We start from the raw sequence: 24,118 nt of genomic DNA, 5'->3' as shown, positions 1-24,118 counted from the left end.
ATTGATTTACCCAAGGGATTACAATGTTGCTACAACGGTTCTGATCTGGAGCCTTCGTGGCTTTTCTGTTCATTGGTCCCATGTTCATGGATACGACTACATAAATCCGTGTAAAATATATGCCACCTTGCAGTATGTTCCATGTGGACCCAAGCGATAATCGGCGCATTCTGTATAGTAGAGCATTTGGGGTGGTTTGGGGGACGCGTTTTTGCGGTTGTTTTGAGCGGTCGCTGACCTGTTCCGCTTATCACAAATCATTCTATGATAAGCGTAACATGATTCACAACTGAGTATCCCGTGTTGTCCTAGATCAGTGTTGAATGAATCAGTGAAAAACGAGGACGGATGTACTTTTTTTTATCGACCTCGAAACGACGAAAGCAAAGTTGATTTTGGCCGAATTTAAACGTACGACGCAGGGATTCGGAACAAAATACCGCGAGGCAATGTATCTGATCCTCTCAAGATTCTGCCGCCTATGAAAGGGTAAAGTTGATTAAATTAACACCAGAACACGACTGGTATTTATTTATCGACCGTGGAGGGATAAAAGATAAAATCAATACCAGGAGTGAAGCTGAACTCAATCCGTAGATCTTTTTAAATTCATTCCACACACATATAAGCTCCTTCTTTCTTTCTTTCTTTCTTTCTTTCTTCTCTCTCTCTTTCTCTCTCTCTCTCTCTCTCTCACACACACACACACACACTCACTCACTCTCTCACTCTAACATCCTCATACAGACATATGTACGCACGTTCTGTCTCGTAATGATAAGACTGTTCTCAATGTAACACGATTTCGACTTCCGCTATGTCGGCAATGGATACTTCCAATTGGTTAAAATTACATAATTTTAGAGGTTTGTAATTTTCTTCACTATTAATTTCTTGAGGAAATTAACCTAATTTTCGTCATCAGCTTGCAAAACTACATTAATGTAAAAAACTTGAAAAACTCCTGGTGGCTGGAAGGAATTTTAAAAGATCCCACACTGTAAAACTGACATAACTAAATACCACCAGGTATTCTCTTCGTAGTTGGCGTTCTTCTATAGATGCTACAAACTTTTCAAAATGATGTTCCAAATCTGGAAATGATATCGTAAGACCAACAATCCTTCTCGTCTCTAATGGATCTGTCAGTTAAGTAAACAAAAGGTGACCAAAACGAAACGGGAAGAAATCGTTGGAAAGTGTAAATGCTTTAACATCAAATCGTTTCTAGCATTTAAGAAGTCATTAAAAAGACATTGCTGTTGTTACTACTGCCGGCGCTGGTGTTGTTGTTGTTGGGTTCAGCTCTCATCAAACACGTCATGCAGAGGGACCAATGATCATAAACCAATAAAGCATCCAGCCGTTAGACTCCTGGGGGAGGGGATTTTATTTTGTCTTTTTCGTTTGTTTGTTTGTTTTTTGTTTTCGCTTTTTTTTTTGACAAGGGAGTATATATGCGTAGGACCACATTATCTATTATTTATGTGAGACAGCAGCGTATGGTAGGGAGAAGCAGAGAAGGAAAGAGAGAGAGGCAGACAGACAGAGAGATAGAGAGACAGAGGGACAGACAGACAGATACACACACACACACACAAACAAATGCAAAGAGAAGAGAAAGAAAGATAGACAGATAGATAGATAGATGATAGATAGACAGACAGATAGATAGCTAGAGATAGATTTAGAGGGAGAGAGGAGGTAGAAAGAGAGACATTTAGCTGCTATTTCTCATGGTTCGATCGAGCGACCACTCGGTGGCTCCTTCGTTGACTGGCACCTAAACTCACCCAGTTTTGTGTATGTGTGTGTGTGTCTGTGTGTGTATGTGTGCGTGCATGCGTGTTTTCGTGCCTGTGTGATAGCTTTCACTTTATTCTCATATCTTGCTAGTCGGCTGGGATAACAACGGGAATGCACGCACGTACACACTCACTTTCATATATTGAACACATTCGATCTATTAAATTTTTATTTTAATTCTAATAAACTGCCAAAGAGATGACAGAAATATCGCTGCTATCTCCAGCTGTCGAGTGTCTACTACCGATAAGGCTAGGGAAGGCCGAAATCCCGTGATTTCGGCAGTGGCGACGATGTGTGATTTATCTTCCGCTAGCGATGTAAACAAAAGTGTCTATATGCACCAAAGACCTATATGCAAGATTCTCTCGCGGTAACTATCGCAGTGTCCTCTGTTCTAACACAACATCCACTTTGATGGAGGGATAAATATTAAATGATACTTATTTATTTATTTTGCATTGATTTCGAAGTTAATAAGCACTTTTCTTCGGTGGAATGATGAAACACAAGGATGATCGCAGCCGAATTTGAAATCGTTGCTGAGAAACTACATATTGTTAAATTGGAACAATTGCCCGGGGAAACTATGGTCGTCTGCGTTATCTACTTTGGTTGTTATCTGCCAGACGCTGCATCCTTTGAAAAGTCCAAACGACTTGAAATTCATCAACACTATTTCCTGACCTACCTACGTACCTTCTCCTCTTTCTGTTCACCCTTCTCTCGTGTTTTATTTTCTGTTACTAAGCACACACTTTTGGCATTCATTGCTGTCTGCCTTTACTTGACCCTTTCCTGTTTTCTGTCGCCTTTTTTAAACTTTTCCCAACTGAGAACTAATTTTAGTAAATCAAGAATTTTTATTGTATGCCTGTATTTGTTTATGTTGTTCAAATACATGCCACGGGCCATTCTGAGTCATTCCTCTTGGCCCATTTTTGGCATAGATGTTTTCTACTGAGCTTTTTAATTTTATATAAATCCAGGTCCTCTGGCTACTGGAGATAAGGTCAGACTATTGCCGTGCTGATAACGGTTATTGAGCCAGAATTACTTGTCCTTGATTGTCCTCTTGTCTCCAGACAGTAAGTCTGTCTTTTATCTGAATGGCATGTCAGCTTTGGAGAGTCCTTGAATCTTGAGACTATCCCAACTTCTAAAGTGGAACGAGTCTTAATTGCAGTTTGATGAGTATGGTACATCCTGTAGAGATGAAGATAATTTTGATAAATCAAGAATTTCACATGTCAACGTTTAATTTCATACTTTAAGCGAATTTAGTTAAGTGCATGTTTGTGGGACGTCAAAGAGCATTAAGATTCTCGTCTCGTCGTGGTATATGTACGAAGGCTTACTTTTGCCAGTGAAAGAGATTTTTGCTTTCAGCGTTCAAATAAAAAGCGCCCGGCGTCTCCTTTCCTGAGATGCTACACTAAAATAATCACTAGAAATCTAGAAAGAACCAAATAATGAACAAGTAAATAAAAAAGAAAGTCAAAAACACGAGAAACTTCAACTGAAAACAAACATAAATTCTAATTATGGCTACATCGAAACAAGCAATTAGAAATTTCTTGATTGAAGCCAGAACGGTTTTCTTTTTAAGGCAGTAATTATGAGGTGTATGGTAAATTGCTAATTATCATGATAATAATACAACAAGATGACATAAAATATATTGTATTTGATGGTATAAAAGACGAGCAGGCTTATGAGTCGCACGCCGATTCCAGCAGCGCATATTCAGAAAAATCTTTTTAGGGCATCAAAAAAAGATTATAGGAAGTCCAACTTATATAGAATCCAGGAGGATTTTTGAGACTTTGTTTTTTTAAATTTAAGGGCGGCGTCTTATGTTCCCTTAAGTATAGTTGATATGCAAAGGAACTGGGCAGGGACGGTTTGTGAGAAAACCAGAGAATCCTGTGTCCTCAACCGTGGGAAGAACTAAAAATATTGTTCGTTTCAACCGAGCTAGTCTCTATTCGATCGCTCGTCTTACTAGAAATAGCAGTAAAATTTACTTCCGAACACACCCTAGCGTTTTTAAAGTAAAAGAGAATAAATTGACTGAAGTGGAACACTGCCTCTAAGAAAAAGGCGGGGTGGGCATTGCTGGAACACCTTTGATCATTAGTCTACTCGATTAGAGCTAACTTGGGAGTAAACAACAACGACGGCTTCTAAAGCGACGGGGACAACCAAAAGGATTCGTTTACCTTCGGTAGACGCTCCTTGAATGTTGAGGGGTGGCTGTCATGACATGAGATATATACCTACAACTACTACTACTACTACTACTGTTATATAGGCACAGGCATTGTTGTGTGGCTAAGCTCAATATATATATATATGACCTCGTCTGTATCACTAGCGATTTTTTTCCTCTGTCTTCCCTTCTCAGGATCTTTCCTTCTCCTATGTTTCCGACGAAGAGCTCCGCTCGAAACGTTAAACCCTCCTTCTTCCCTTCTTTCCTGAGCGTCCAATAATACTTTATTTGTTCCACGTCCTTGCGTTGTTGTTTTTTGGTTTTTGTTTTCTTGTTTGGATTAACTATATATATATATATCCTTTCAGTTCGTATATGTGAAACGTTTTTGAGTGCGCTCATAAAAAGCTATGCTACTTATTCCGGCCACCGCTTATTCCCGTCTTCCACAGCAATTTTATGAGAAGGTTATTGGTCTGGTGCCACCGTGGCGTAGGATGATTCCAGTAATAGCAAGAACTTTTGTTTGGAAATTCATAAATCCTTTAATACATTGCTACGTACGTTTCCACAAAGCACATGTTTTTGTTGCTGTATTTCCCATCCATAGGATATTACAAATATGGTTTGCAATATCCCAAGATTTTAAAGGGAAATATCAATACATGTTTCGTTTGTTCAGGCAAAAAATTGTCTTAGTGTTCTGGCTCTATTATACGACGGGCTTCTTTTAGTTTCCGTCTACCAAATCCACTCACAAGGTGAGTTCAGCCCGGTGCTATTGTAGAAGACACTTGCCGATGGTGCCACACAATGGGACTGAACCCGACGCCACGTGTATGGGAAGCAAACCTCTCACCACACAACCACACCCGCACTTCTTTATTCAGTTTAAATTTCGGAGTTGTCTCCGTTGCCTTTCTTAGCAAGAATTGTCATTATTGCTAAGATATGTTTCTCATTGCAGGTATAATAATATAAATAGACTTTTTGAATCGCAACATTAAGTAACATTTTACTATAAGTCATAGTAAACCAGGTGTTGATCTTGGTGTATGTCAATGGTGCAACATGACACTAAATAAAAATAAGAAATATAAGAACAGGCAAACGACACAAAGAGTGCGTCTCCGGTTACTGACATTGCTCCTCTGACCCAAGAAGAAGAAGAAATCACTTAACGCTGTTTATCTATAATAAGTAAACGCGTGGGTACATTTTCACTGCGGCAGCCATGGAGAAAAGAAAAAAAAACCATCGTAAGCGCGTTACTATAAACGCGCGTGTCACGAATATAACGATGTCTATAAGATATCGTTTTCTTTGCCTGGTGGAGAGAGACAAAGTAACGAAGCTTATATCAAGATTCAGCAGTTTTAAAATAAGATATCTCTCTCTCTCTCTCTCTCTCTCTCTCTATATATATATATATATATATATATATATATATATATATAGGGAGAGTTCACGAAAAAAAAAAAAAACAAGCGACGAAGACAGGTGGTGTACAAACAAACATGTATTAGTATAACGCTCAGGAATTGAAAAAGTCTTTTACGTTTCGATCCTACGCTCTTCTACAGAAAAAAACAAGGAGAGAAAAAAAGGAGAGAGAAAAAAATGTGTGTAGTGGCTACCGATCTATCATGGCGACTATATATATGGGACATGGTATTATCGGATAACACTTGATTTAATGGATAAACTAATCAATGAGCATTGGCCAAGTGAATAAAGGTTAGGATAATGTTTCTCGAAGGAGCGAGAAGTCTGTGAGGATTGAAAAGGGTACAAACTTCCATGTTTAATAAAATTAGATGGTTTTAGACGTATTTTTTTAATTCGTCCAATACCGTAAGAAGAGGAAGAGGAATTATACAGGGAACATAAAAGTAAAACATAAAACGTAAAGGATTAGTAAAGACGGGAGGGGGGGAAGTTATCCCTAAGTTTTGGGAATGGGGTTAAAGAAAGACAGGTGTCGCTCAGTTTTCAAACCACTGCATTGGATGCTTTCCCAAGAATTCCCTGCAGTAGTAGAACTCAAGTACGAAATATGAGGTATCGGTAATATATATATGTATGTATGTATGTATGTATATATATATATAACGGGAAGGTTTACGAAAATAAACAAAAGACGAAGGCAGGTGGAGTACAAACAAACAAATGTATTAGTATGGCGCTCAGGAATATAAATAGAACAAGTCTTTTACGTTTCGAGCCTACGCTCTTCGACAGAAAGACACACAGAAAAGAAACAAGGAGAGAAAAAATGCGTGTAGGAGCTAATATATATATATCCTTTCAGTTCGTATATGTGAAACGTTTTTGAGTGCGCTCATAAAAAGCTATGCTACTTATTCCGGCCACCGCTTATTCCCGTCTTCCACAGCAATTTTATGAGAAGGTTATTGGTCTGGTGCCACCGTGGCGTAGGATGATTCCAGTAATAGCAAGAACTTTTGTTTGGAAATTCATAAATCCTTTAATACATTGCTACGTACGTTTCCACAAAGCACATGTTTTTGTTGCTGTATTTCCCATCCATAGGATATTACAAATATGGTTTGCAATATCCCAAGATTTTAAAGGGAAATATCAATACATGTTTCGTTTGTTCAGGCAAAAAATTGTCTTAGTGTTCTGGCTCTATTATACGACGGGCTTCTTTTAGTTTCCGTCTACCAAATCCACTCACAAGGTGAGTTCAGCCCGGTGCTATTGTAGAAGACACTTGCCGATGGTGCCACACAATGGGACTGAACCCGACGCCACGTGTATGGGAAGCAAACCTCTCACCACACAACCACACCCGCACTTCTTTATTCAGTTTAAATTTCGGAGTTGTCTCCGTTGCCTTTCTTAGCAAGAATTGTCATTATTGCTAAGATGTTTCTCATTGCAGGTATAATAATATAAATAGACTTTTTGAATCGCAACATTAAGTAACATTTTACTATAAGTCATAGTAAACCAGGTGTTGATCTTGGTGTATGTCAATGGTGCAACATGACACTAAATAAAAATAAGAAATATAAGAACAGGCAAACGACACAAAGAGTGCGTCTCCGGTTACTGACATTGCTCCTCTGACCCAAGAAGAAGAAGAAATCACTTAACGCTGTTTATCTATAAATAAGTAAACGCGTGGGTACATTTTCACTGCGGCAGCCATGGAGAAAAGAAGAAAAAAAACCATCGTAAGCGCGTTACTATAAACGCGCGTGTCACGAATATAACGATGTCTATAAGATATCGTTTTCTTTGCCTGGTGGAGAGAGACAAAGTAACGAAGCTTATATCAAGATTCAGCAGTTTTAAAATAAGATATCTCTCTCTCTCTCTCTCTCTCTCTATATATATATATTATATATATATATATATAGGGAGAGTTCACGAAAAAAAAAAAAAACAAGCGACGAAGACAGGTGGTTGTACAAACAAACATGTATAGTATAACGCTCAGGAATTGAAAAAGTCTTTTACGTTTCGATCCTACGCTCTTCTACAGAAAAAAACAAGGAGAGAGAAAAAAAGGAGAGAGAAAAAAATGTGTGTAGTGGCTACCGATCTATCATGGCGACTATATATATGGGACATGGTATTATCGGATAACACTTGATTTAATGGATAACTAATCAATGAGCATTGGCCAAGTGAATAAAGGTTAGGATAATGTTCTCGAAGGAGCGAGAAGTCTGTGAGGATTGAAAAGGGTACAAACTTCCATGTTTAATAAAATTAGATGGTTTTAGACGTATTTTTTTAATTCGTCCAATACCGTAAGAAGAGGAAGAGGAATTATACAGGGAACATAAAAGTAAAACATAAAACGTAAAGGATTAGTAAAGACGGGAGGGGGGGAAGTTATCCCTAAGTTTTGGGAATGGGGTTAAAGAAAGACAGGTGTCGCTCAGTTTTCAAACCACTGCATTGGATGCTTTCCCAAGAATTCCCTGCAGTAGTAGAACTCAAGGTACGAAATATGAGGTATCGGTAATATATATATGTATGTATGTATGTATGTATATATATATATAACGGGAAGGTTTACGAAAATAAACAAAAGACGAAGGCAGGTGGAGTACAAACAAACAAATGTATTAGTATGGCGCTCAGGAATATAAATAGAACAAGTCTTTTACGTTTCGAGCCTACGCTCTTCGACAGAAAGACACACAGAAAAGAAACAAGGAGAGAAAAAATGCGTGTAGGAGCTAATATATATATATATATATATATATATATAATATATATATATATATATATATATATATATATATATATATATACATGATGGATGAAATTTACAGAAAAACAAAAGATGAAGACAGGTGCATAAACAACAACAGGTGTATTAGTTTAACGCTCGGGAAGGTGAGAAAATCTTTTACGTTTCGAGCCTACGCTCTTCAACAGAAAGGAACACACAAAGAAATAAGCAGAGAGAATAAAAAGTTGTTTGCGTTTTGTTAAAAATCATACAGTGAACATGTGTTTGGATAAGTTTATCAGAATACCTATCAACACACACACACACACACACACACACACACACACACACACACACACACACACACACACACACATATATATAATATATATATATATATATATATATATATATATATATCTTCGAAACACGCTGGAGTTGAACTAAGGACAGCTGATGAAGGGGAATTTTCCTTGTGTAGTTTGTCTTGTACTCTGTTTTTTTCGTTGTTAAAAAAGGTCCGTTTCCATGTTTGTTATTACGTTTTCGTTTCTCGTTGAGTTCAACGTCTATTTGTGGTGTCCTGTACTCACGTATATATATTTATATATGCATGTATATATACATGTAGATGTAGGTACGTACATATATGTATGCATGTATGCATATATTTTATTTATTACACTATTATTATATATATATATATCCACACACACATACACACACATGTTTGTACGCGCGAGCGCTTGTACGTGAATGTGTGACAGATTAATTCTCAAAAATTGTTATCGAACATTCCGTCTCCCTTCCTTTACGAATACTACAGAAGGGGGCTATTTCTATGGCTACGAAGCCCGATTAGCCCGTCCCCAGAGCAGAATTCCGCTGATACTTGAATACAAAATATGAATAACGGCAAGCGACACAATCAACGACTTCGTTAAATGAGGAAGTGTCAGGAAATTCGAAACCAACACCCGTTATACAAAGAAGAATTACCTCAGAGTAGCTTATTAATAGCAAGAAAAACGAAGAGCAGGTGCTAGGGATGACACAGAGTGAGGGGTGGTGAGTCTCGAAAGAATACGATCCCTGTTTCATTTGGTGGTTAATGGGATAGGGGAGAATTTTCTCGCTGAAACTGAAGCTAGGAGCAGAGAAGATACAAGTCAGATGCCGTAGAAAATGTGTCCTACATATTTCAAGGTAAACTGAGAAGTACGGCTCATGTGTCATCAGCCGTGCCTTGCTTCACACGTGTACAAGCAATATAGGGGCTGCGATATTACCATTGCTGTTGTTGCTATTGTTGCTGTTGTTGTTGTCGTTATTATCATTATTATTATTATTTACATCATGCATAAACTCAGGACGATACAGTTATTTAAAAATAAAACGGGGATGGTTGAAACTATGACGTTCGTGCCTCTGTGTGTGTGTGTATGAGTGAGTAGAGAGAGAGACAAACATACAGATAGACAAATAGATAGATAGATAGATAGATAGATAGATAGATAGATAGATAGATAGGTAGATAGATAGATAGGTAGATAGGTAGATAGATAGATAGATAGATAGATAGATAGATAGATAGATAGATAGATATGTTTCTTTATTAGCCGCACAGGGCTGCACACAGATAGAACAAATTACAAGGTAGAGCTTTTCTTTTGGGGGTAAAAAAAAAGGGAGTGGTGGTTTTCGATCAAAAGGGATCGTAAAAGGAAAGAAAGAGGACAAAAAAGGGGGGGAGAGCAAAAAAAAAATGAATAGGGATCGTTATCACAGAAATGTCAATATGAAGTGTAAAGGGGAGGACAGGTGAGGTTTACCCGTGGAAAGAAAAGCCTACGGAAAAGACCACGGTAACCTCGGTCAATGAAGTCACATGTTATATTTCTTTTTTTTTTTTTTTTTTTGCAAATAAGCAACTCTCTGTATTAATTTTTACGGTTCATAGAATCATAGTCAAGGTGGCTTCGTCATTCATACGTGCCATCCTTGCTACATTCACCCATCTTTTTTTAAAACATTCACTAGACAAAACTTGCCTCTCTACTCTCACTTTTTTCTTCAAGTGATACTTGAAGAAGTAGATAGATAGATAGATAGATAGATAGATAGATAGATAGATAGATAGATAGATAGATAGATAGATAGATAGATAGATAGATAGATAGATACTTTCGCGTACGTTAGTGAACGAAGAAAATGGACAACGCTTCAGTCAGGAATCAAATGCTAAGTTGGGATCACCTGGAGAAGAATGTCCCAGTCATTTACAATGAATTGTGAATATACAATTGTATCCTCCCCAAAGTGAAAGAGAATGACAGCTATTGATATTTCGCGGTCATTTCCGCGCCTCAGTTCCACACACTGATCCGCCACCGAAAGAAAAAACCTGCTTCGACCAGCTCCAGATTCTTTTATTCTTTTACTTGTTTCAGTCATTTGACTGCGGCCATGCTGGAGCACTGCCTTTAGTCGAGCAAATCGACCCCACAACTTATTCTCTTTCAGCCTAGTACTTATTCAATCGGTCTCTTTTGTCGAACTGCTAAGTTACGGGGATGTAAACGCACCAGCATCGATTGTCAAGTGATGTTGGGAGGGGACAAACGCAGACATAGAAACGTACACACACACACACACGCACAACACACACACGCATATATATCCGACGGGCTTCTTTTCTTTCAAAATTCTTATCTTGTTTTTTCACTCATTAACGTGTGTAAGCTGAGCTATGTAAAACATAAGAGAAAGAAACATGGTTGTTTTTGTAATAAATGCATCTAAAGTAAAAAAAAATTTCGTGGATCCTTGATATACTACAGTGAGTCCCCAATTTACTGTTTCGCTTGCGAGGACGTCCAAAAGTCTTATATGGAACTTCAGGAATAATATAGATCCCGGACGAATTTCACTAGTCTAAGCGTAGAGACGCAACTATGACAGAGAAACGAAGGCCCTGCTCGCCGGCAGCTAACCTCCTCATCCTACTTATAAAAGTAAATATCTGCACGCTGGCAAACGCACAAATATACATACCTAACTCTAGCATAGCTTGCCTCTCCGCCATGCTATGGCAGCCGATCTATAAACGCTTATCTCTTTCAGCAAACTTCAATCTATTTCTAGAACTGCTAGCTTTACCTGAGGGCTGTGTAAATAGCTCTTCCGATGTTAACTTTAAAATGTATCTCTTTCCACATTCTGGCGCCTGATTAACTGCTGGCTTCTTGATAGGAATGCCAAGAAGGATGAATTGTAGCGCTTGTATTTAGCCTGAACACAGCGTCTAATGAGAACATTCATCATAATATCTTTCACATTTCATATCAAAGATTGCAGCCGACCCCACTTGCACTTCTAGTGATCATTGAAAATGATACGCCTCATACACACATACATATACACGCAGATAGACACATACACAAACACACATGTATATATATAGTCATACACACAAACACGCGCATATATATATATATAAACTCCAAGAAAGTTAGGGGTTGTGGGTCCAACCCACTAAAGGATAACATCTATCCAATATACTGTAGGTAAAATACCCAATTAATTAATACACAAGTGTTTTTTAAAGCATTGCAATTAACTTACCTAGTGTATTAAATGGGTGAAGGTAAAGAGATATTTTACCATTAATTTATAGGCGCAGGAGTGGCTGTGTGGTAAGTAACTTGCTAACCAACCACATGGTTCCGGGTTCAGTCCTACTGCGTGGCATCTTGGGCAAGTGTCTTCTGCTATAGCCCCGGGCCGACCAATGCCTTGTGAGTGGATTTGGTAGACGGAAACTGAAAGAAGCCTGTCGTATATATGTATGTGTGTGTATGTGTTTGTCCCCCTAGCATTGCTTGACAATCGATGCTGGTGTGTTTACGTCCCCGTCACTTAGCGGTTCGGCAAAAGAGACCGATAGAATAAGTACTGGGCTTACAAAGAATAAGTCCCGGGGTCGATTTGCTCGACTAAAAAAAAAGGCGGTGCTCCAGCATGGCCGCAGTCAAATGACTGAAACAAGTAAAAGAGTAAAAGAGTAAAAGAGTATTGCAAATAAGAAAATGGAGGAGGACAATAGTTGGTTCATCAACTTTAGGACATTAAAAATGTTAACTTAGAATAATATGCTATATGTATGTTGGTTATTATAATTATCAGTTTAATAAGTAAATAAGTTAACATTTTTAATGTCCTAAAGTTGATGAACCAACTATTGTTCTCCTCCATTTTCTTATTTGCTATATATATATATATATTTTTTTTTTCTCTCTCTTTCTTTCTGTGTTTCTTCTCTGTGTATCTTTCTGTTGAAGAGCGTAGGCTCGAAACGTTAAAGACTTGTTTTATTTATATTTCCTGAGCGCCATACTAATACAATTGTTTGTTTGTATTCCACCTGCCTTCGTCATTTGTTTATTTCCGTAAACCTGCCTTCGTCTTATGTCTATTTTCATAAAGCTTCCCGTTATATATATATATATATATATATATTATATATATATATATATATATATATATATATATATATAATATATATATATATATATATGGCCGCAATCTAATGACTGAAACAAGTAAAAGATAATATGCATTATACATAAATGTATATATTGGGACGATTGTGTGTGTGTGTAAGAGAGAGAGGAGGAAGGAGAGAGGAACAGAGGAGAGGAAGCCGAGAGAAAAAGCGAGTGTTTTTGAAGATTGACCTTCAGCCAAAGAGGAGACTCATAAGAACCAGTTGAGGATCTCTTCTGACGAACGTACATCCTCGCCATATCAAAGACCGCATCTTAAAGACCAACTTTTCACTTTAGAGTTTTCCCACCAGCAGTTATCAATTTTCTTCAAAGACCAACAATAGAGAGCTGCTCTCACATCTGGATAGAGTTACTGCTACATACACACACACAAGACACACACACAAGACACACACACAAATACATACACATATATACACACACACACAAAAGGACAATTTCTAAATGTTATCGCTTACCATAAAATTATCAACCATCGTACAAACAATAACTCTGAGCCCCTTTTCAAACTCCACCTGTCTATCACCCGTGGACATGTTTACAAAGTCAGAAAACAGCACAGCTCCCATGACTTCAGGAAACATTTTTTCACGCTAAGAGTTGGTGAAGCATGGAACAAACTGCCGGCATCAGTTGTTAGTTGTCGGAGCACTGCATCCTTCAAAACTTCCATGCTTCCTGAGATTTGCCAACACTACACCTGATTTTCTCCCCTCCATACACACACAAGCATGTATCTGACTCATACACTGTTCGTTTTCCAGACATTTGTACATTACTGTATATGCTTTATACGCACTTTTGACAAATTGTGGTGCACCTGAGCACTGTATACAATAAGTTCATTATTATTATATTATTATTATTATTATTATAATTATCTTTTCTTTTACTTGATTTCAAGCATACTGGAGCACCGCCTTAAAAGGTTTAGACAAACAAAGCAACCCCAGTAGTTTCTTTTCCCCCTGAGCCTTAAGAATAAGGCTCAGGGTCTCTTTGTGCAGAACGTAGACAAACCGACACGAGGTGTCAAGCAGTGTGGGACACACACAAACACGCGCGCGCGCGCAACAGGTTTCTTTCAGTTTCCGTCTGCCAAATCCACTCACAAAGCTCTCATTGACCCAGAGCTTTTATCAGATGACACCTGTCCAAACTGCTGAACTGTGGGACTGAAACCGGAACCATTGTGGTCTAACAATGAAGTATGTACCTGTTGCAGTACAAACATAAACCAGGATATTGTTTTACTAGAAAGATATTGACTTACCTGAAATACAGTATTGTCTTACCAGGTGTAAAACGAAAGTCTGGTTGCTTCCTTCCAAAAGCTTTTAGATTAAGAGAAAGCATTGTTTTAAGCTGAGTGGGGGTGTTAGATTCCCTTGTATAAGGACACAGATCGTGTCATATAGCCAGCTAGAGACGATGTCTCCTGGAGCTAAATTACAGCAACATTCGTCCTAGGACTGCCATGTTATGTTGGCAGACAATCTTTACTACAAAGTACTGTTGCTGAATATCTCACGTTCTGAGATTTAAAAATAGTAATTTTCTAAAAGAAAGCAATCTTCCGTTTTATTGTTTGTTTTCAACTATCAAATTTTTAAATATTGCTTTTTTTTTTCAGCAAATTAGCCTAAGGCGGCGAGCTAGCAGAATCGTTAATTTTGAGTTCGAATTCCGCTGAGGTCGACTTTGCCTTTCATCCTTTCGGGGTCGATAATTAAGTACCAGTTTAGCACCGGTGTCGATGTAATTGATTTACCCACCACCACCACCATCAAATTGCTGGCCTTGTGCCAAAATTTGAAATCAAATTACAAACTTTCTTCTTTTAATTGCTTCATTCATTGAACTTCAGCCATGCTGGAGTTCTTCCTTGAAAGGTGTTCTATTAATTGAACAAAGCGATCCTAGCGCTAATTTTTTGAAGTCTAATACCTATTCTATCGATACTCTTTTACCAATCCGCTACGTCATGGTGATCTAAACAAACGAACACCAGTTATCAAGCAAGTGGGGAGGCAAACACACACATATGGTGAGCTTCCATACAGTTTCCGTGTAACAAATTCAGAAGACATTCATCGTCTCAGATCTATAGTAGAAGACACTTTCCCAAGGTGCTGCGCAACAAATTATACCAAATTCTACACGCAAGGTAATGGTCAACATGCAATGGTGGAAAAGACACTTGTTGAAGATAATGCTCAGCCAGATCAAGAGGGTTTTCTTAAAGTCCTTTACGCGTCACCAAAAACAAAAAACCCCTTTGTGTAACGGGCAACACGCGTATAAGCTTCGCCATCATTGCCCTACGTAGTCACTTCACCAGCTTGAAACAGTAGCCAAATATCCCTTAAATCGAACACTATTGCTCATTTCACCAAATCCCATTGTGCAAACGCCCTCTTCGCATATTTTACAAATAATTAAAACAAAATTAATTTTAATTACACGGGAGCCAAGTTTGCTTAATTACGAAGCATATTTTCCCGTACGAAGCATATTTTCCGTCCCATCCAGTTCAGTATGTGTCACTTTTCAGATATTTGCGGGGATTATTGCCGCCTACGTTAAAATTTTGTTTCAGTCATTGGAGTAGGGCTACGCTGGGACAAGAGTTTAATATACTTCATAGTATACTATGGCTGTGACTACGCTGGGTGGGACAACGTTTATATTATGACTATGCTAAGACAACGTTTAATACACTCCATGGTATATTCTGGTCACATAACGAAATACGGCGTACCCACAAGTCATTAATATTAACACCTTGCAGGGTTTTAGTCCAAAAGATCGAATCCAGTACTCTTTTTAAAGTACGGTACTTATTCTCTCAGTGTCTTTTTGCCGAATAGCTACGTTACAGAGGTGTAAACAAACTGATGACGGTTGTCAAGCGGTGTGTGGCAGTGACAAACACAGACGCAATGACAAACACAGAACACGCATACATAAGACGGGCTTCCACACAGTTTCTGACAACCAAATTTACTCACAAGTCAATGGTCGGAAACTGTGTAGAGGCGAGCTGGCGGAATCGTTAGCACGCCGGGCAAATACTTTGTGGTATTTCGTCCGCCGCTGCGTTCTGAGTTCAAATTCCGCCGAGGTCGACTTTACCTTTCATCCTTTCGGAGTCGATAAATTAAGTACCAGTAACGCACTGGGGTCGATGAAATCGACTTAATCCGTTTGTCTGTACTTGTTTGTCCCCTCTATATTTAGCCCCTTGTGGGCAGTAAAGAAATAAGAAGAATCGTTAGCACGTCGGACAAAATGTTTAGTGTCATTTCTTCTGACTGTTTACGTTCAGTGTTCAAATCCCGCAGAGGTCAACTTTGCCTCCACCCTTCGGTGTCTGTAAAATAAAGTATCGTTCATGTATCGCGAGCAATGTAATCGACTTGTCTCCTCACCTCAAATTGCTGGCTTGAACCCTGAAACAGGTCGACGTCCAGTTCAAAGGGAATGTTTTGATCTTCGGCCATTTATACACCACGAAAACCTGGCAACCGTTCTTACGAGTCCCAAGGCTCCAGAATAATTTTAGCCTAGACCAGTGGTTTTCAACCAGGGTTCCACGGAACCTTAGAGTTCCACCAGTACAGTCCAGGGGTTCCGCAAGAAGTTACAAAACTGCTAAAATCGGCAGCAATTTTTAATTCTCCTGTGCAGGTATGTGTGCATAAGACTATTAAAATATTGCACAGGGGTTCCTCGAGCCAGTGGAATGTTTCCTTGGGGTTCCACTCCAGCAAAAAGTTTGAAAAGCACTGGCCTAGACAGCATTTCGTCCTCGTTTTCAGCTCGATCAGTGTTAAACTGGGGTTAAACAACAGCAGCAACATTGCAGTCTTTCAGTTTTAGCAAAGTACATTTTATTCAGATAAAGTTCACAAAATGGAATAAATTATTTATGACGAGGGAAAAAGTAGGTGTCTAGCATTTCGGGCGGAACCTTTTCGTCGGAGAAAAACGAGTTGTTTACCGATATTGGATAAATAAGTTAAGGGTAGCGAGAGGGAGAGAGGGAAAAAATTAGTAGCGAAGAATAAGAGGGGGAGGAAAAAGGGGGAGGTAATAAGGGAAAACAATTGTTAGTTGAATACAAAGGTCAAAGCGTGGTGAATATCAACAGAGTTTCTTTCCGTCTTCTGCTCGCCCCCCACCCCCACCCCCCGGGCCTGTCACAGTTAACAGCTCGTAACTAACTGCTCGACCCCCATTTGTGTGATTATTACAAGCCATGCTGAAGGCTGCTGTACGATGTTTTACATGTCCCTGTCATTCCACCTGCCAGCCAAACCGACCATCAAGCCAGTAAGAGAGCCTCTACGTGGTCACACGAATTGCTAGAAATATTAGCCAATTTTTTTCTCAACTGTGTCAATGAAACCGGGAAACCGGCCCTTATGAGCCACGCAAGGCTCGAGAAGGAACAAACAACGACATAAAAAAGACTGGATCTCTAGACCGAAATCTAGATAGGACGACGGGCTTCTTCGCGATTTCCGCTCAGCAAATTCACTCACAAGTTATTGGTCAGCCCGAGGCAGAAGACACTTTCCCAAGTTGCCGCGTTATGTGACTACACCCGAAACCACGTGGTTGCAAAGAGAGCTCCTTAACTACACAGCTATGCCTGCACTCCCTGCCCCTTTTCCTAATTCTCTTTATCTATTTGTCCTTATATAAAAAAAAAAACCCACCACCATTTTTTCCCTTCCCTCCTCTTCTAATCTTATCTTCACAGGCTCCCCTCTCTACTGACTCAGCTAACGCAAACGCACACAATCGTCCGACGCCATTTGCACGTGTTATGTCATCTAACAAAACAACTCCTAAACGCTATTGTATCGACAGTCAGTGGCTTGTTGTTTGCCTTTGCTGTTTAACCCCAGGTCGACCTTGATCGAGCAGAGAGGCCTTTGATCAAAGACGTTCGAGCCGTAATCATTCTACCCTACCTTTTTTATGCTTTAGCATGGTGTATCCAGAACTACACCATCCTGGATACACATGCTTGTTTCGTTTATGACAATTGGGTATGATTTAAGGTACATTTGGCTGCTTCTTCTAGAAGGTTAAAGGACCAGGTGGGAGCCCCGTCTCTAGCATGGTGACTGGTTTGGCTGCTGGCAGGTGGAATGACAAGGACATGTGTGACAGCCAACAGCACGGCTTGTAATAATTATATGAACGAGGGATCAAGCAATTAGCTGTGAACTGTTGTGTGTGTCAGACAGGCTGGAAACGAGCAGGGGACGACGGGTTCACACGTACACGGGGAACTGTTTTCTAAAAGGGGAGCACGTGCTACCCGTTTCTAAGAAACCTGACTACAGTATTTTCTTTTCTTCAATTTGTTTCAGTCAATTTGACTGCGGCCATGCTGGAGCACCACCTTTAGTCGAGCAAATCGATCCCGGGACTTATTCCTTGTAAGCCTAGTACTTATTCTATCGTTCTCTCTAATAACCGCTAGCTGACGGGGACGTAAACACACCAGCATCGGTTGTCAAGCGATGTTGTGGGGGGACAAACACAGACACAAAAACATACACATACACACACATATATTATATATATACGACGGGCTTCTTTCAGTTTCCGTCTACCAAATCCACTCACAAGGCATTGGTCGGCCCGAAGCTATAGTAGAAGATGGTTGCCCAAGGTGCCATGTGGAACCATGTGGAACCATGTGGTTGGTAAACAAGCTACTTACCACACAGCCACTTTATATATATATATATCTATATATATATATATATACTATATATATATATATATATATATATATATATATAATATATATATATGTATATACATATATATATATACATCTTCTTTTTCTTGAAGACGGGGCTAATAGTCTGAAAAATTATGATTCCATTTCATACACTTTACCGAAATATGTACCTAGCACTTTATTTGGCAGAGTAGCAATAAGCAATTATGCTCTACATAGTTCTGTCACGCTGTTTACCAACATCACCAATGTTCAGATGTTTGTAGCGAAGTGCATAAAACAGACATAACAAATATATGTATATATATATATATTATATATATATATATATAATATATATATATATATATATATATGCATGTATGCATGTATGTATGTTTTGTATGTGATTTGTAGCTAAGAAATGAGAAAACCCTGTTATATAAACTTTGTGTTATTCAATATGCAAAAATATTTTAGACTAAAGCAAGCGTGCAGACATTTTGGAGCGGTGCCAAAATTCTTTCTGTGCATGTTTAAAACAGCTGTGTGTTTTTATTCTATCAAATGTAATACACCTTTGCGTTTGTAATTTCCTCAAAGCAATCTTCACAGTTGGACCTTTCTCGGTTATTCGCATATTTTCCCTACTAAGTTTATTCTACCTCTATGGAGTAGATATGCAAATATCATTTCCACAACGACTTAATATAAAGACGGTCTCAAAGATTATATTTACAGCTGTCTTAATCGCGAATGATTCACAGAGCTTCTTTTTGAGTTGCGATTTCTTCGTTAAACAAACTTTTCTCTGTCTTTAAGATGAGGGATTTCATTCGTGAGTGGATGTGTGAAGCAGTGACCGAGACAAACTTAAGTACATTTCAAATGATTTTGAGAAATATCTGAATATGTAAAAGCTTGTCACTGCAGTTCGTCATGGAGAAAAACATTCTCGATTAAGACAAAAAGGTGTCAAAATGCCATATCCAGCGCAAAATTCTTTCTGTTGGATAGGTGAAGGCATTTCGAAGTTTTAGTTCTCTTCAGCACCAGATACCAAAGAGAGATATCGTTGATCCAACTAGGAAACGGAGCTTCTTTTAAAAGAAATCAGTCAATACCATTGAATGCCAGTAAAGCGGTGAGCCGGCAGAATCGTTAGCACGCCGGACAAAATGCTCAGCATTATTTCGTCCGGCTTTATGTTCTCAGTTCAAATTCCGCCGACATCGACTTTGCATTCCATTCTATCGGGATTGATAAGATAAATAACAGTTAAGCACCGGGATCGACGTATTCGACTTACTCCAGCTTTTGAAATTACTGGCCCTGTGCCAAAATTTGAACTCAGTATTATTGAATAATAGTCCTAAATCTTGGGCGAGTTTACCAACAAACTGAAAAGTTATCTGTTATCAGCGGTTCAGTTGGCTGCCTTAATGTCAATGATTCAGTCTGGACATAATTTACGTTGGCGGTTCAACAAATAACCTTTATAAAGCTAGCGTGATGTAGCATTTTAGTAAAAACGTAACACCCTTTGCTCAACTGGAGTTTATTTTAAAAGTATTTAAAAGAAATCTGCTGACGCATTCAGACTAGCGCCTCTTTCCTGATTGCTTTAGTCACAATGTTTTGGCTGCTGTACCTTCCGGCCTTCTTCAAGTGCCTGTAATATTCGTTGACATTCTTGAAATTTCTACCTGAAACCTTTATTAAGTCCAATGATATAGCTGGGCTGAGGCATGGGGGGCAGTTCACCACGGGCTACGTTTTTATGGGGGCAGCACTTTTGGATTTTCTGCATGTGCCTACATAGAGGACGAGATTGAGGCAACAAACTCAATGCCATAAGCGGTACAGTCTACCTACGCTACCTGGGTAAGATTGTTAGAATCTTTTCACTTTCATCGGCAGATCGAGAAATTAAGTTTTTGTAGCTAAACACTTTCAAACTTCGGACACTGGTAGAATGTGTCATATAAAACATCTTTTACTCTTAGCGTTGTTGAGAAAAGTTTCTATTTACGAATTAATTTCACGTTAAAGTTGTCCTATTTGAGTAATTTCAACCAATCAGTGACGTGTATTCAACTTAATAAAATTACTGCCGTTGCTTGTCAACAACAACTATCGGCGGTGTATATTTCGTTTGTCACTGTTATTTATGACATCGTTCGAACGAAATACCGTGTGGTTAGTAAACAAGCTACTTACCACACAGCCACTCATGCGCCTAAGACACTTGCCCAAGCTGCCATGCAGTGGGACTGAACCCGGAACCAATACGTTTGGGAAGCAAGCTTCTTACCACCCAGCCACTCCTGTGGAGCAAAAATATGATAATCTGATTCCAGTGCCATTTTTTTAAAGAATCTCATACTGGCAAAGTATGATGCTATCATAATGGAGTCTATCTTCATATAATTTTTTATTAATTAAACTTACATTAGTTTGATTGAATAGAATTATGCAATTATATTCTATTTTAGTTGTTAACTGAAACAATGGCACGTGATGAATGCCTCGGTAGGAAAAAAATGTTATCAATTGAGATAATTAAATTGCTGCTATTGAAACACTATAATGTGTGTGTGTGTGTGTGTGTGTGTAATATTTAATATTCGTCTCTTTCCAGATAAATAAATCAATTTCATCCTGTGTGTGAAATCGGCACATTTTGCATCGAGGGCAGAATTCTGAATTTTTGTATGTGTGTGTGTGAGTGTAATATTTAATATTCGTCTCTTTCCAAGGCGGCGAGCTGGCAGAATCGTTAGCACGCCGGGCAAAATGCTTAGCGGTATTTCGTCTGCCGTTACGTTCTGAGTTCAAATTCCGCCGAGGTCGACTTTACTTTTCATCCTTTCGGGGTTGATTAAATAAGTACAAGTTACTCACTGGGGTCAACCCCAGAACTTATTCTTTGTAATCAAAGTACTTATTCTATCGGTCTCGCCGAACCGCTACGTTACGGGGACGTAAACACACCAGCATCGGTTGTCAAGCGATTGTGGGGGTGGGGGCAAACACAGACACACAAATATATAAACACACACACACACACATACATACATACATATTTATATATCTATATATATATATATACTATGGGCTTCTTTCAGTTTCCGTATACCAAATCCACTCACAAGGCTTTGGTTAACCCGAGGCTTTAGTAGAAGACATTTGCCCAAGGTTCCACGCAGTGGGACTGAACTACATGTGGGACTGAACCCGGAAACCATGTGGTTGGTAAGCAAGCTACTTACCACACACCCACTCCTACGCCTATATATATATATATATATATATATATAATATATATATATTATATATATATTATATATATGTGTATGTGTGTGTGTATATATATATATACACACACACACACATATATATATATTCACACACATACATGTAATGATATACGAGCTTAAATGTACGTATACATACACTTACGTACACACACACACACACACAAACAAACAGACAAACAAGCACTAAACCAATGGAATTTCCATGGATAACTTAACCAATTACAAGATTGTTAGAAACTGACAGAAGAACCATGAAATACGTAATTTCTTTTGAAATTGCACTTAATACAACGTAATAATCCATTATATCAATAACAGATTATTATGTCTTGGCTACTGTTCCATAGTTTATCAGTCAATTGCAGTAAGATTGATATAAATGTTGTGCATGTATATATATATATATATGTACATACACATATACATACATACATACATATATATACATACAAATATATATATATATATACACATACATACATACATACATACATACATACATACATACATACATATACATACAAATATATATATATATATATATACACATACATACATACATACATACATACATACATACATACATACATACATACATACACATATATATATCTGTTTCAGTCATTAGACTGCGGCCATGCTGTAACACTGCCTTGAATAACTTTTGGTACTAATCTTTTTTTTTAAGCCTGGTACTTATTCCATCGGTCCCTTTTTCCCGAATCGCTATATTACAATCCAACACCGGTTGTGAATCGGTGGTGGGGGACAAACATAGACACAATGACACAAACACACACATGCGGATAAACATACAAACATACATACATACACACACACACACACACACACACACACACACACATACATACATACATACATACATACATACATACATGCATACATACATACATACATATTTATATATATATATATATATAGTGTACCGGTTCCACGATGGTAAGATCAACAAAAAACGTACTCAATCTGGTGAAAGATGATATTTTTTAAGACCCACAGGATATATTTTTAGGAGCTACTAATGGTTTCATGCGATGAAAAACAATTCAGAGAGCATTTTTTAATACGTCTGATGCCTTTACGTAATCCTCGGGCCCTGTCCACATAGCATATCAGGCTAAAACAGGATGATATCGTCCTGTTTTAGCTTGCTATGCCATGTGGGCAGAGAGCCAGAAGATTGCTTGAAGGCACCAAACTTGTTATAAAATGCCCGCTGGGATGTTTTTCATCACATGAAACTTATTTGTAGCTCATAAAGTTATATATTGTGTTTATTAAATCATGTGTGTGTGTGTGTGTGTGTATTCTTTTATGCTTTTACTTGTTTCAGGTATTTGACTACAACCATGCTGGAGCATAGCCTTCAAGGGTTTTTTAGTCGAACAAATAGACGCCCAAGGACTTTTTTAAAGCCTAGTATTTATTCTATCGGTCTCTTTTGCCGAACTGCCAAGTTACGAGAACATAAACACACCAACATCGGTTGTCAAGCGATCGCGTGGGTACAAACACTGGCACAAAGACACACACACACATACATGCATACAGACGACATATATGCATATATATATATATATATATATATATAATATATATATATATATATATATATATATTATTATATATATATTATATACCACAAACAACACACACACACACACACATGATAGAGTATATCTTTGATATCGTTTGATAGTTTAATAGCGTTGCATTCTATAAAGAGAGCAAAAAATGTTGTTTGTTGGTTCTATCTAATTTCTGTACGTATTTTGTAAAGTTTATTTTTACCAGCGAGAATTATGTTGTTGACGCCATAAGAATGTATAAGCTTTCGAGAACGTGGTATAACTCTTTTTCGGAACGGTGTATCTCGAAGCAAATAAAGCTATAGATAAAAGTATGTAACTATTGGGAAGAATAAGGTTTTTAAGTTGGATAGAAAAATTTGTTTTGTTGCTTTGGTCCATCGGTAGAACGCCTGTTATGTTTACAGGACTTGAGTTCGTGTGCCACGGACAGCATCCGACTTTTTCTATCCAAGGGTTTTTAACACCAATATTTAACAACGTTGTAACTTATATCTTAATTTGTTTCAAGATTCAACGATCCTAAAGAATTTTATTTCTCGAAAGTTTCTGAAATCTTATGACGTCAACAATATATATATATATATTATATATATTATATATATAGTATTATATATATATATATAATATAATATAT

At 38.1% G+C, this 24,118-nt stretch overlaps 1 protein-coding gene across 1 annotated transcript in view; it reads right to left on the bottom strand.

Moving 5' to 3' along the window:
* Window positions 1–2,819: 2,819 nt before the first annotated feature.
* Window positions 2,820–24,118, bottom strand: part of LOC118765449 (uncharacterized protein K02A2.6-like) — a 28,817-nt gene continuing 7,518 nt past the window's right edge. Inside the window, exon 2 of the mRNA XM_036507560.1 lies at window positions 2,820–3,012. Coding sequence (XP_036363453.1) covers window positions 2,820–3,012 — 193 coding nt within the window. The remainder of the gene's footprint in view (window positions 3,013–24,118) is intronic.

The sequence above is a fragment of the Octopus sinensis genome, linkage group LG11 (genome assembly GCF_006345805.1).
Source record: "Octopus sinensis linkage group LG11, ASM634580v1, whole genome shotgun sequence".
Lineage (NCBI taxonomy): Eukaryota > Metazoa > Mollusca > Cephalopoda > Octopoda > Octopodidae > Octopus > Octopus sinensis.
This window is presented reverse-complemented; position numbering and strand designations above follow the sequence as displayed.